Below are 13,440 nucleotides of genomic sequence, written 5' to 3'. Positions count from 1 at the left end.
AGAGTTATACTTTCAGTAGACAATTACAAACAAGAGCACTTGTTTCCTTTTCTCTTTGCACACAGCATTTCCCCCCTATAGGTTGGAGTGCTAGTCCTCGGGCTGTAAAAAGCATGTGTGGATTTGTATCTGTGTGCGAGGAGTCTGCGCCCAAGGCAATGAGCTGCCCAGACTGTAACCTCCACACAGCTGCAGCAGGACTGATAATGTCCACACCGGTCCATCCAGTGTCTCTGTAGGCCCAGGAACACATTCAGCACCTGAGGCCAAACTCTCTAATTCTGTCATGTCCTACACTGAGCTGTCTCAAAGTACTGCTGAATCACACCAATGCAGGCTCTGTTGACTATTCTCCCCAGACTGGTAAGAAACATGCACCAGTACAATCGTTTTTTAATTAGAAATTATATCTACACATCCCCAGCCTCTTCTGACAAGCACGTGTCTCTAGACCCCCTTGTTCTGACACATGCCTTCAGACTAGCCGTTCTGGTACTGTAACACAAGTGATGTAAGATATAGTAATATTGGTAGTGGGTTTATTGAGCATTTTTTGCCACATTATGGTGAGTATAGCATGGCAGACATTCTGTTATTGGATTCTAAATATCTTGTTATAAAAATATCATGTTATACAACTTATACAGTGACCCTTGTGAATCAAACAATGATCGTCACTCACTTCAACATTGTGACAACTGTCACACGATGACACAACTGACTTTTTCATGTTAACAGAAATCAATAATCAAGAGCTTTTTGTTGATATTAAAAGTGCTTTAGGTAATTTCAGACATTTTGCTAACTTCAAACACACACCCTTACTGCAAAACCCCAATTTTTAAAAGCAAACCATTGTCAGCAAATTCCAAAGACATCCTGACTCTGGTTCGTTGTTTATAGGGCCATGTCTCAGAAACAGATATCACTAAAACACCAATTTCAATGATATCTACCAGGTAGTAGGGACATTTTTGTACAACATTCTAAAACAAAACAAATGCTTACAGCACCTTTAAACTATTTCACACACCAATCAAATTATCTGTATATTTGTAAGTCTATTTAGAAAGCATTTAGCACACTAGGCATTAGGCAGCTGCTGTTGCCTACACAAGCATACAATATTTTAAAAGATTATTTTATATGCTGTTGAAAATGTCAAATTGATGGTTTAGAAAGCATGCTTAAACAGCTGCTAGGCCTTTGTGGTTATAACCATAGTAAATACAGTGACTGAGATGTCAAAACAAGAGTCAACACAGAGAACATAAGCTAAAACTGAATTAAGATGTAAATATTATACACTACAAGATGCAAACTTATATTTATCATAGATATCCAACTTCTGCAGAAAACATATTAATGAAAAGATGTTCCCTGAGTCTGATGTTTAACATAAAAATATTTGTAGATCTGATCTCAAAAAATACTTAAATAAAAATACTTAGGCCAAACTTAAAACTACAAATTTTCAAACATTAAATAAATAGTTCACTTCCAGAACAAAAAGTCTTCAGTCGTAAAGAAATTATGTTTTTTAAGGAAAATATTTCTTAAACATTTCTTTCATAAGTTCAAAATCACCCTACATGTAACAAGGAGGGTCAGAGACGTTCGGATCCATTTGCAGCATTTAATCAAACAAACAAACACAAAGGGTCAAGCAGAAATCGTGGTCAAAAAACAGGCAGAAAGGTCGGGGCTGGCAGCAAGAATCAAACACGGGAGGGAGTCCAGGAATCAAAACACAGGGAAAACAAACTCGGGAAGAAACGCTCGGAAATACAGACCATACGGAACAATAAGACTTCGCAGAGTGGCTGTGTGTGTGAGAAGTTTAAATGCAGTCAGTGTGATGAGGTGCAGCTGTGAGCGGTAATCAGTAAAGTGAGAGCAGGTGAATGCAGTGATTAGTGCAGTGGCTTGTGGGGAATGAAGTCCATGAAGTGTGGTGCAAGAGTTCATGATGACAGGATAGACCAGATACGTGACAGAGCCCCTCCCCAAGGAGCGGCTTCCAGACGCTCTAACCACCTAATACAACCTGGAGGGTGGTGGAGCGGAGGCGGAACAGGGGGGAGGGATGGAGGGCCAGGTCCATGTAGGGGTACTGGAACCACGAACTGAGGCGGAGCCGACGGAGGGAGAAGCCATGGTGGAGGAAGGGTTGGCTCCTGCCTGGGGCCGACCGACGGAGGTGGAGCCGGTGGAGCCCGAGGCGAAACTGGAGAGTCGATGGTCCTGGGCGACACAGAGGATCCGGAGGACCAAGGCGGAACCCAAGGCTCTGGCGACCCCGGCGGAGATGGAGGTCCGGAGGTACGCAGCGGAGCCGGAGTGACAGAGGATCGAGGCTGTGCCCACGGGAGGGAGGAGGTCCACAGAGCCGGCAGGACGGAGTGACGAGGCGCAGCCGGAGGAGTAGAGTCCAGAGGCGAAGGTGGGGCGACGACTGACCGGGGCGGAGCCGGAGAGACGATGGAGCCCGGAGGAGCTGGTGGGCCGACGGCCGACAACGGAGACGAGGGAGCACAGAGCCGGGGTGGAGCCGCAGGGTCGGAGGGCCGAGGTGGAGTCCAGGACTCTGAGACTGGAGGTGATGGTGAGGGATCCTTCAGTCTGGACACCGATGGAGACTGGCAGTCCCACGGCAAGTCCTCTGCACCGAAGGTGGGATGTGGGTGAGCAGAGGGACTGTCAGGAGACAGAGGTGGCGGGACTGGAGCAGCAGGGAGGGTGGGTGGGAACCCACACAGTCCATGCATGGCCTCCGTGACCAGAACCGGGCAGACAGGAATCTCAGGACGACTGGATGGAACCAGCGGAGGCTCTGGAAGACTGGGCTGAACCAGCGGAGGGTCTGGAAGGCTGGGCGGAACCAGCGGAGGCTCTGGAAGGCCGGGCGGGACCAGCGGAGACTCTGGAAGGCCGGGCGGAACCAGCGGAGACTCTGGAAGGCCGGGCGGGACCAGCGGAGACTCTGGAAGGCCGGGCGGGACCAGCGGAGGCTCCGGAAGGCTGGGCTGAAGCAGCGGAGGCTCCGGAAGGCTGGGCTGAACCAGCGGAGATTCTGGAAGGCTGGGCTGAACCAGCGGAGGCTCTGGAAGACTGGGCTGAACCAGCGGAGGCTCTGGAAGACTGGGCTGAACCAGCGGAGGCTCTGGAAGGCTGGGCTGAACCAGCGGAGGCTCTGGAAGGCTGGGCTGAACCAGCGGAGGCTCTGGGAAGGCAGCCATCTTGCAAACAGGCTCCGGAAGGGCGGCCATCTTGCGAACAGACTCTAGAAGGGAGGTCATCTTGTGAAAAGACTCTAGAAGGGAAGCCATCTTGCTTACAGGCTTGGGCGGTTGCTCTTCTAGATCACCCACAGTTAAAGGTGAGCCAATCATTTGAAGTGCAATGTCCAAGTAGTGTTCTAAAGCCCAATGAGGTTCATAAAGTGGCATTGAGGAGCGGAGTGGTTCAGAAAGTCCTCCATGAAAAAATATCATCAGACACAGATTATCCATAGAAGTCTGCTTAACTAATTCCACAAAGTCCATAACGTAATCCTCAATAGACCGCTCACCCTGCTTGAGACGCATGATCTGTACAGCTGAATCCATGCTGGAACCGGATAACTCCACAATAGCTGCTGGATCCTTGTAATGGCGAAGTCTTCTGTAACAAGGAGGGTCAGAGACGTTCGGATCCATTTGCAGCATTTAATCAAACAAACAAACACAAAGGGTCAAGCAGAAATCGTGGTCAAAAAACAGGCAGAAAGGTCGGGGCTGGCAGCAAGAATCAAACACGGGAGGGAGTCCAGGAATCAAAACACAGGGAAAACAAACTCGGGAAGAAACGCTCGGAAATACAGACCATACGGAACAATAAGACTTCGCAGAGTGGCTGTGTGTGTGAGAAGTTTAAATGCAGTCAGTGTGATGAGGTGCAGCTGTGAGCGGTAATCAGTAAAGTGAGAGCAGGTGAATGCAGTGATTAGTGCAGTGGCTTGTGGGGAATGAAGTCCATGAAGTGTGGTGCAAGAGTTCATGATGACAGGATAGACCAGATACGTGACACTACATCACTGTTTTGCCTATTTTTGTAAAGACGTTTGGCCTTCTTTGCATGTTCACTTTGTAAACACTGGGTCGGTACTTCTGCAGCACTGTAGGAAGATTTTGAAGTCAAGAGACAATTAGATGTTTTTTTGACATACCCTAACTGTCATGAACCGGAATACACAGGGTACACGCAGAGCTAGACAAGATGAGCATTTGAGGCTAAAAAGAATATGAATTGTACATTTTAAAAAATAATAATAATAACCGGTCGTTTTGCTAAGTAAGACCCTTCTTCCTTGGCTGGGATCGTTTAAAACCCTTTAATAGCTGCATTTAAACTGCATTTTGGAAGTTCAAACTCAGGGCCACCATAGAAGTCTATTATATGGAGAGAAATCCTGAAATGTTTTCTTTAAAAAAACATAATTTCTTTATGACTGAAGACAGAAAGACGTGAACATTTTGGATGACAAGGGTGTGAGTACAATATCTGTAAACTACTCCTGTAAACTAAGAGCAACAGTGTATGCTCTTGTCACTTATAAATGTAATAAATGTATCCTGATGGGCAAGTTTAGAGTGTAAAAGACAAAAAAGTATGTCACAATTTATCTTTATAAACTATATAAAACTAGAAAATCATCTGTCTCTTTAAAAGATTAAAAGCCCAGAGGACCCACCAGTCGGCAGTCGTGGGTCTATATCCCTCTTAACTGCAGTGACAACATTAGAGTCGGCATGAACCAGAAATTTCAACAAACTATTCATCCCAAATGAGACCGTGACTTGTTTTTGTTGGGAATTGATTGGATTATTGAATCACTGCCATTTGCTAATCACATTTAATGTGCTGGAGTGGAGGGATTGAAACTCATCTGGCAGTTAGACAACCTTATTTCCAAGATCTTGCACTGGTATACACATCATAGGAAAAGATGTCATTGTGTCATTGTGTCATTGTGTTTTTGAAACATGATGTACATACAGTAGATAAATCATAAATACTGCAGAATTCAATTACAAATTAATACATGCATACATAAATTAAAGAAAAAAAGAAGTGTCCATTTTAATAATGTGCATTTTGAGCAGTCTAAAAATCAGATTGCTGGCTGAAAATTGCTGGTTGAGGGGGTTCTGTGATCATTGATTTAGAGCTTGTATTTCAGTTGCCTATAAAAGGCAGCAACACATAGCTGAAAGTCCTTCCATCTGATAAAACATACAAGTAAAAAGCTATAAGATATATATCTAACTCAAGAGAATCCACTTCGCCACTTGAGATGAAAGAAAAGAAGAGACAGAGATCAAGAGAGAGAAAAACCACACAGTTTGTCTACTTGGGTTTCAGAGCACACACATCAACAGCAGCCAGCTGACCGTGCTAATTAAAAAACGTAATGTATTTTCACATATCTCTCACACATTTAACACAATGTTCTGAGTGCATGTCAACACTTTGTGTGAACTAAACATCAACAGCCGACATGCAAATTAAACAAGTAGTGTGCAAACTTACATACAGTGAGGGAAAACATTATTTGATCCCCTGCTGATTTTGTACGTTTGCCCAGTGACAAATAAATCATCAGTCTATCATTTTAATGGATTTTGTCCAACTCCTCTTTGCAGATCCTCTCCAAGTCATTAAGGTTTCAAAGCTGACATTTGGCAACTCAAACCTTCACAAATTTTCTATTGGATTAAGGTCTGGAGACTGGCTAGGCCACTCCAGGACCTTATTGTGCTTCTTCTTAAGCCACTCCTTTGTTGCCTTGGCCGTGTGTTTTGGGTCATTGTCATGCTGGAATACCCATCCATGACCCATTTTCAATGCCCTGGCTGAGGTTTCTACCCAAGATTTGATAGTACATGGCCCTGTCCATTGTCCAACATGCGGTGCAGTTGTGCCCCCTGTCCCCTTAGCAGAAAAACACCCCAAAAGCATAATGTTTCCACCTTGTTTGACGTGGGGATGGTGTTCTTGGGCTCATAGGCAGCATTCCTCGTCCACTTAACACAGCGAATTGAGTTAATGCCAAAGAGCTCGATTTTGGTCTCATCTGACCACAACACTTTCACCCAGTTCTCCTCTGAATCATTCAGGGGACCTTACGGGCGCTGCAGGATTTCAGTCCTTCACGGCGTAGTGTGTTACCAATTGTTTTCTCGGTGACTATGGTCCCAGCTGCCTTGAGATCATTAACAAGATCCTCCCATGTAGCTCTGAGCTGATTCCTTACCGTTCTCATGATCACTGAAACTCCACAAGGTGAGATCTTGCACGGAGCCCCAGACCGAGGGAGATTGACAGTTATTTTGTGTTTCTTCCATTTGCGAATGATCGCACCAACTGTTGTCACCTTCTCATAAAGCAACTTGGCGATGGTCTTGAAGCCCATTCCAGCCTTGTGTAAGTCTACAATCTTGTCCCTGGCATCCTTAGACAGCTCTTTGGTCTTGGCCATGATGGAGAGTTTGGAATCTGATTGATTGATTTCTTCTGTGCACAGGTGACTTTTATACAGGTAACAAGCTGCGATTATGAGCACTCCCTTTGAGAGAGTGTTCCTAATCTCAGTTTGTTAACCTGTATAAAAGACACCTGGGAGCCAGAAATCTTGCTGATTGATAGGGGTTCAAATACTTATTTCACTCATTAAATTTTTTCTGGATTTGTTGTGGTTGTTGTTGGTATTTTGTCTCTCACTGTTAAAATAAACCTACCATTAAATTTATAGACTGATCATTTCTTTGTCAGTGGGCAAACGTACAAAATCAGCAGGGCATCAAAAATATTTTTGATCTGACGATTTTCTATGGGTTTGGCAAATGTGTTGTGACTATAAAAAGTTATCACTCAGCATCTAATTCCCAAAGGTCACGTTTAGAATATATTATGCTGAAGGAGTGGCTCAGTAGTCCTTATCTCATAACTCAGTTCAGTCTATCATCAGGACTTATATCACCTTCAACTTCTTCCATAATTGATTATTCATCTGTAATAAACCAGAGTATTTAGTTGTCTAATTTAAAGCAGATTAATTGATTTTGCTCACACTGCAACGTGCAGTCAAAGCAAAACTGCTTTATTAAATTGGGAATTTAACACCGTCAGCTGGTCTGCTTTAGTGTGCTCTCTGCGACAAGGGAGGACACTGACAAATTTGTCTACAGAGTCCAGACGTATGTAAATTAATAAATAAAATACCAAAGAGTGTCATATTCCCTGTAGCTGAAGGATTTTTAAAATTTTATTGCGCTGTATGAAGTCAGAACATCTTATCTGTGTAAGAATGACACCAGCGATTAGGATGGTAATGTGGTAAAGTGAATGCTAATGACTACAGGAGCTTTCACCTGCCCAACCTAAAGGGGTCATCCGGTGCCACATGCACTTTTACAAGCTGTTTGAACTGAAATGTGTGTTAGGAGAGTATGTGCACAACCACCCTAGGATGACAAAGATCCACCCAGTAGTTTTCTTTTAATTTAGTAAAATAATTTGCCCCTTCTCATATCGAGCCGTTCTCAGATGCCTGTCGTTGTGGTGTAACACCGACAGAGGCCACTCCCACGACAGAAGATAGACAGTAGTGTTTTAGCATAGACCCGCCCCGAGTGAGAAGTAAACTGTCAGCCATTGTTTCGATGCTGGAGCAGAATGTTGCCTAAGCGAGTGTGGAGTACAGTTGATGGGTGTAACAGCAAACAAAGCAGTCATTTACTACCGACATCTGAGCCGCTGAGGAGACAGTGGCTGAATTTTATTTTTTAAGGGAATGTGTCACCGATCTACCTAAATAGGTTTATGTTTACGCGAATCATTTCTCACCATTATATGAGAAGCTGCTGCTGAAAAACAGATCTGTATGAACTAATCGTATTCCTGCCTGAGTGTAATTTCTTTTTCTATGAATCTTTGCTAATCGCCTTTTCTAATAATGTGCTAAAGTTACCACGTTTCACGATGAATTAAAGTGTAACTTACACTCTCAGAGAACATGGTTATGTCGTCTTCTCTATGTAAATCCGTCTCAATATAATTCATAATCGCACGTTTATAATGAACAATGCATTAAGGTGATTGTCTAGTTACAAACTGTGTACGTTGTCATAAAACTACATTAAGCTTAGCTTTGTACCTCAGTAAACACATCGCGTTTGTATCTCTCTCAGTACGCTATCCTGCCAGTACATACAAAGATATATCAAAGTGACATTAAGTTTACTAACCATTCAGAAACGCCTTGTTTAAGCCGTAATTGCCGAACTTCTTCGCAGGTGTCATCTTGTTCCAGGTCCAACTCCGGTTCAAACTGATATGGTTGCACATATGTGTTTTCGAAGCCTCTCGCGATCATTATTTCCCCAAATAATACCCTCAACTGTTGTCTAGGCAACACCTCATGTGCGTTGTAATGACACGCCCCACAGAACTGAGGGGTGGGGTGAGCAGAGGTTCATATAATTTAAAGGGCCAGGTACTGATATCACTTGCTGAGAACAGAGCTATTTTTACCAGGTAAAATGAGTGTTTTTTACACTACCATTGAGAATTTTTAATCAAAGTATATTACAAACTTTTCATTAGGACCCTAAAGCATCATATTAACTTGTGGAAAATGGGCATCGGATGACCCCTTTAAGGAGCTTTAAGCTGGGCAGGCCATTTAAAAGAATCTACAAAGGGACAACAAAAGACAAGAAAGGGACTGAACTAAAGTTTTTTTGTTTTAGATCAGCAAACTTATGGGATGTTTTGGATATAAACAACAAACAAATTCGCTGTATATTTTTCTATTTAGAAAGCAGTACATGAAGTATAAGGCAGCTTTATAACAAATTAATGTCCAAAGACAATACACAAAAAATGATTATTTCTGTCATTGTCAGGCTGACCCATTTAAGCCACAAATCTTATGTTCACAATATAGGCAGTATTGTAGTAATACACACAGTTCTGTAACTCTCAGAAACACACTTAACATGCTTGCACATTTATAAACATTTTCCTACTCTAAATTCCACCCACCACTCTCATTTGAATGATTTGTTTCTTAGTTATTCCAAGTATTTCCAAGTACACTGGAACTATAATAATATTGTTTTCGAAAACCTAAAGGGATAAAAAGTTTTCCATCTTTAATTTAAAACAGTGTTGTGAAAACACCCCCTTAGAGGACAGCGTTCAGCTTTATCCTGTTCCAATACACCTGTCTGGATGTTTCTAGTAACCTGGAAGACAATGATTAGCTTGTTCAGGTGTGTTTTATTAAGGGTGGTGCTAAACTCAAGCTCACAGTTTTCTGTCTAACAAGACTGTTTTACACAGTGATTTTATAAAAATAATGTTTTGTTGTTGTTGTTGTTGTTGTTGTTGTTTTATCTCAGCTCTGAGTGTGTGATTATATTATCTTTCTTCATGTTTGCTGAAAACAGTGACTAAAGTAAGTTAGAATAGGTTGTTTCATTAATCTTACCAAGAGTTAAAAATACATCTGTTACATTATTATCCTTTCCTCTGTGGGTCAGTGGTCAGCACACACAATTTGCACTTAATTTCTCATTTTTTATATAAGCGCTCTCCATTTCAGTGAAATCGTAAAATAAAATGCAACCAAATATGAAGCCATTACTGACGCAATACATCATCAGACAAGCACTGCTATGTATTATTCAGTTAAAAAAAGCTCTCACACACAGTAAAGGATAATTAAAAGCCCCTCTAAATTAGCCTAGAAATCTAGACGCACCCTAGCGGCAGCAAAAATTATTTTGCAGCCAGGTGGGTCTAGACACTCTCAATAGACCTTCTAGCTGCAAAAACCCAAATTGGGTCAGGCCAATCACAACGCGTATAGAGTAGGCGGGGCGGGCTTAACATATGACGACAGAGTTGCGACGGCTGCCACTTGAAAAACAAAGAATGGCGGCTGCAGCTGTCGAACAGCGGTCTTTCGAATCGGCTTTGGCCGCGACTCTGGAGGACTTGGAGTTAAGTTTTTCTTTAAGAAACGAGCAAAGAACGGCACTTAAGTCATTTTTAAAAAAGGAAGATGTGTTTGGAGTTTTGCCGACTGGATACGGAAAAAGCTTAATATACCAATTATACCAACTACGTCACCTTCTTCGTTGCTCTGATTGGTTGAAGCGCTATCCTATTGCGTGCATAGGGATTTTGAGAGACAACCGTTTATCCCGCCCCTCGGAGTAAGCCGCGTCTATGGAGAGTTTCCAGACTAAACATCTTGATGTAAGTCTGGCTCGCCAGGCTACCTCTAAATGTGAAATCCTAGAAATCAACACTGCATTAAAAACAAATCAAAGAAAAAAAAATACATAAAAGTGAAAACTCATTATCTTTTCATTAGATAATACAGCAGACAGAAGTTTGTATCATATGTAAGATCTATAATGGCCAGCAATATTCCAAATCAAAGTTATTTTATTGCTGAACAATAAAACCGCATTGTCATTTAATGAAAATATTCCATCTGCTGCAGTTCTCAAATGTCCTTTTTTCATTTGGTACATTCAAACTGGCACATGTTCAGTTAAGGGACATTTGACAACCAAATCGATTTGCTCAAGTTTTAAATCCATTTTTGAGAAATTGTTGTGCATTGATGATGCAATTTAGCCACAATAGAACACTTAGAATAAAGTGCATGTTGTATGGACCATTTTATAGTGTTCAGTTATTTTTTGTTTTTGGAGCTTGGCAACCAGAACTAGAAAGTTATTGAGATCCCCTACCAGCATCATGCCCTTGCAAAAGGAACATAACCCCAGGATTCTCCCCACAGCAAGTGAACTATTAAGCAGCTGCTAAATATCAAATATCCTAACCTTAATCAAATACTGAACTACCAAAGGCACATGCAAAATATTTAGTAGAAAAACTGATTTCAGATTTTAGACCAATAACAGTGGACAGTATTTCACTCACCTGTTTAATGGCATGCAGCAGCTTACCATAGCAGAAGATAATGACCAAAAAGGGGACAATCAGGCAAAAAATAAAAAGGCAAATGATGTAAGAGATGTTATTGGCTGTCTTGGTTGTCCAGTCTACAGAGCAGGTGGTCCCAGGGCCTTCTGGGCCATAGCGACTCCAGCCAAATAGAGGGGGCAGAGTCCAGATTAAAGAGTAGAGCCAGGACATCACCACCCCACCAGCCACCTTCTTGTAGTTGGTGGCATCAGCTTCTGTGGAGCCCATCATTGTACAGTAGCGTTCGTATGATAGCACAGCCAGAGAGATGAGTGACACAATGCCTGCAGAAAACATAAAGACATATTTTGATAATGTTTTATATGATAATAATTTACAGTATATGTACTTGCATGTAATTACAGTGTACTTACAGTATACTTACCTAAGAAAGTACTGGTAATATAGGGTAACTACATGGGGTAGGGTTAGGTTACTTAATACCTAGTTATTGTAATTACTATAATAAGTGCATAGTATGTACATGCAGAACAGAACTGTAAAATAAAGTGCTACCGATTTACTGATTTAACTGTCCAATGTGTCATTCCATTACGGAAAAACTGCTCACGTGGAGTTTAATTATGGGAATTTTTTAAACAGGCATAGAAAAGTCATTCAGAAGGGCAGAACTGATGTCCTACTATTAATTCAAGACTGATAAACAGCAGCTCTGTACTTTTGCAGAGTTCAGTTGAGTTGCCTGATAAGTAAGGCTTTGTTTTTTTTTATTCATACTCTTTGTTGTGCAGTTTTAGGTGCAAGTGATCCACAAGTCAGCTTTTAAAGCTGAAGTGTGCAATTTATGTGACACTGGCCTTGTCTTCTGTCTTTCACTGACTCCACAAACAGCGGAATGTTTTGATAGTACCACAAAGCCAAAGTGTTCATGTCAAGGAAGTGAATTCAAATATCTGAGATTTAGCTTTACCTCTTATTGATTTTCTATTATCAGTAAAGTGGACAGAAGTAGTGTGTAATTTGAATTTTGAAGCCTGGGGCTGTCCTGTTGAATGTCCTGGGATTAAATAACATTCCATAACATCTTGTACCAGTTTTCTTCATTAAGCAGATTAATTGGACCTAGTGCAATGTATTTTGAAATCAGATAATGTAAATCTTTTTAAATTTAAAATTAAATTTTATAATTAGAAATTATTTTAGTCAGGGAAAGGTAGTTAGAGTTTTTATTTGATTTGGAGCAATGCACAGTCACATATGCATTTAATTTAGTAGATCCTACAATTAATGAAGTAATCAAGGAAAATACCTCTGTGCAAATCTATGTCACGGTGTAGTGCTGGTTGATGAGACGGGAGACGTAAATCCAATAATAAATCACTTTAATATAATACTTCAGAAAGGCAGGAGACATCCACACACGGAGTAACGTAATAAGTGAAATGACCGACAAAGGACTGAAAACAGAGACTGACTTATAAAGCAAACTAATGATTACACACAGGTGAAAACGATAATGACTTAACAAGGACTAAACCAAATGATTACAAACGGACGGGGGAAGACAGAGGGAGAAACCAAATCACAACAGTGCAAACACAAAGGCAAAAGACATGAAACATAAGGAGACATATGACATTATCTCCCCCTCCCGGTAGGCGCGTCTCGCGCCGTGATGGAAACACCGGGGAGGGGGGGCGGGCGCCCTGGAGGCCGTTACGGGGCAGGACCTTGCTGGGTTGGGAAGGCCTCCAGGGCGGAACAGGAAGCCATGGCGGATCAGGCGGCCACGGCCGGACAGGCAGTTCGAGTGGCCATGGCGGGTCAGGCGGCCACGGCTGGACAGGCAGTTCGAGTGGCCATGGCGGGTCAGGCGGCCACGGCTGGACAGGCAGTTCGAGTGGCCATGGCGGGTCAGGTGGCCACGGCCGGACAGGCAGTTCGGGTGGCCATGGTGGGTCAGGAGGCCATGGCCGGACAGGCAGTTCAGGTGGCCATGGCTGGGCAGCCCCCGTGGCCTTGGCCTCAGTCCTCGGCCCGGCCACGTTGGCTAGGGGTATATAGCGCCCCCCCCCCCCAAAATTTTCTTTGGGGAATTCAGAGTGGGCTCTGTAAGGCTGGACAGGACCAGCGAAGGCTCTGGAAGGCTGGGCTGGACCAGCGGTGGCTCTGGAAGGCTGGGCTGGACCAGCGGAGGTTCTGGACGGCCGGACGGGACCAGCTGAGACTCTGGACGGCAGGACGAGACCAGCTGAGACTCTGGACGGCAGGACGGGACCAGCTGAGGCTCTGGACGGCAGGACGAGACCAGCTGAGGCTCTGGACGGCAGGACGAGACCAGCTGAGACTCTGGACGGCAGGACGGGACCAGCTGAGGCTCTGGACGGCAGGACGAGACCAGCTGAGACTCTGGACGGCAGGACGGGACCA

The 13,440-nt window shown here is 43.1% G+C and overlaps 1 protein-coding gene across 1 annotated transcript in view; it reads right to left on the bottom strand.

Moving 5' to 3' along the window:
* The window catches only part of tmtopsa (teleost multiple tissue opsin a), a 115,346-nt gene that overhangs the window by 82,089 nt on the left and 19,817 nt on the right, over positions 1 to 13,440 (bottom strand). Inside the window, exon 2 of the mRNA XM_073849709.1 lies at positions 11,005 to 11,333. Coding sequence (XP_073705810.1) covers positions 11,005 to 11,333 — 329 coding nt within the window. The remainder of the gene's footprint in view (positions 1 to 11,004; positions 11,334 to 13,440) is intronic.

Source organism: Garra rufa, chromosome 10, assembly GCF_049309525.1.
Source record: "Garra rufa chromosome 10, GarRuf1.0, whole genome shotgun sequence".
Lineage (NCBI taxonomy): Eukaryota > Metazoa > Chordata > Actinopteri > Cypriniformes > Cyprinidae > Garra > Garra rufa.
Note: the sequence above shows the minus strand (reverse complement) of the source record. Positions and strands in the feature narration are given on the sequence as shown.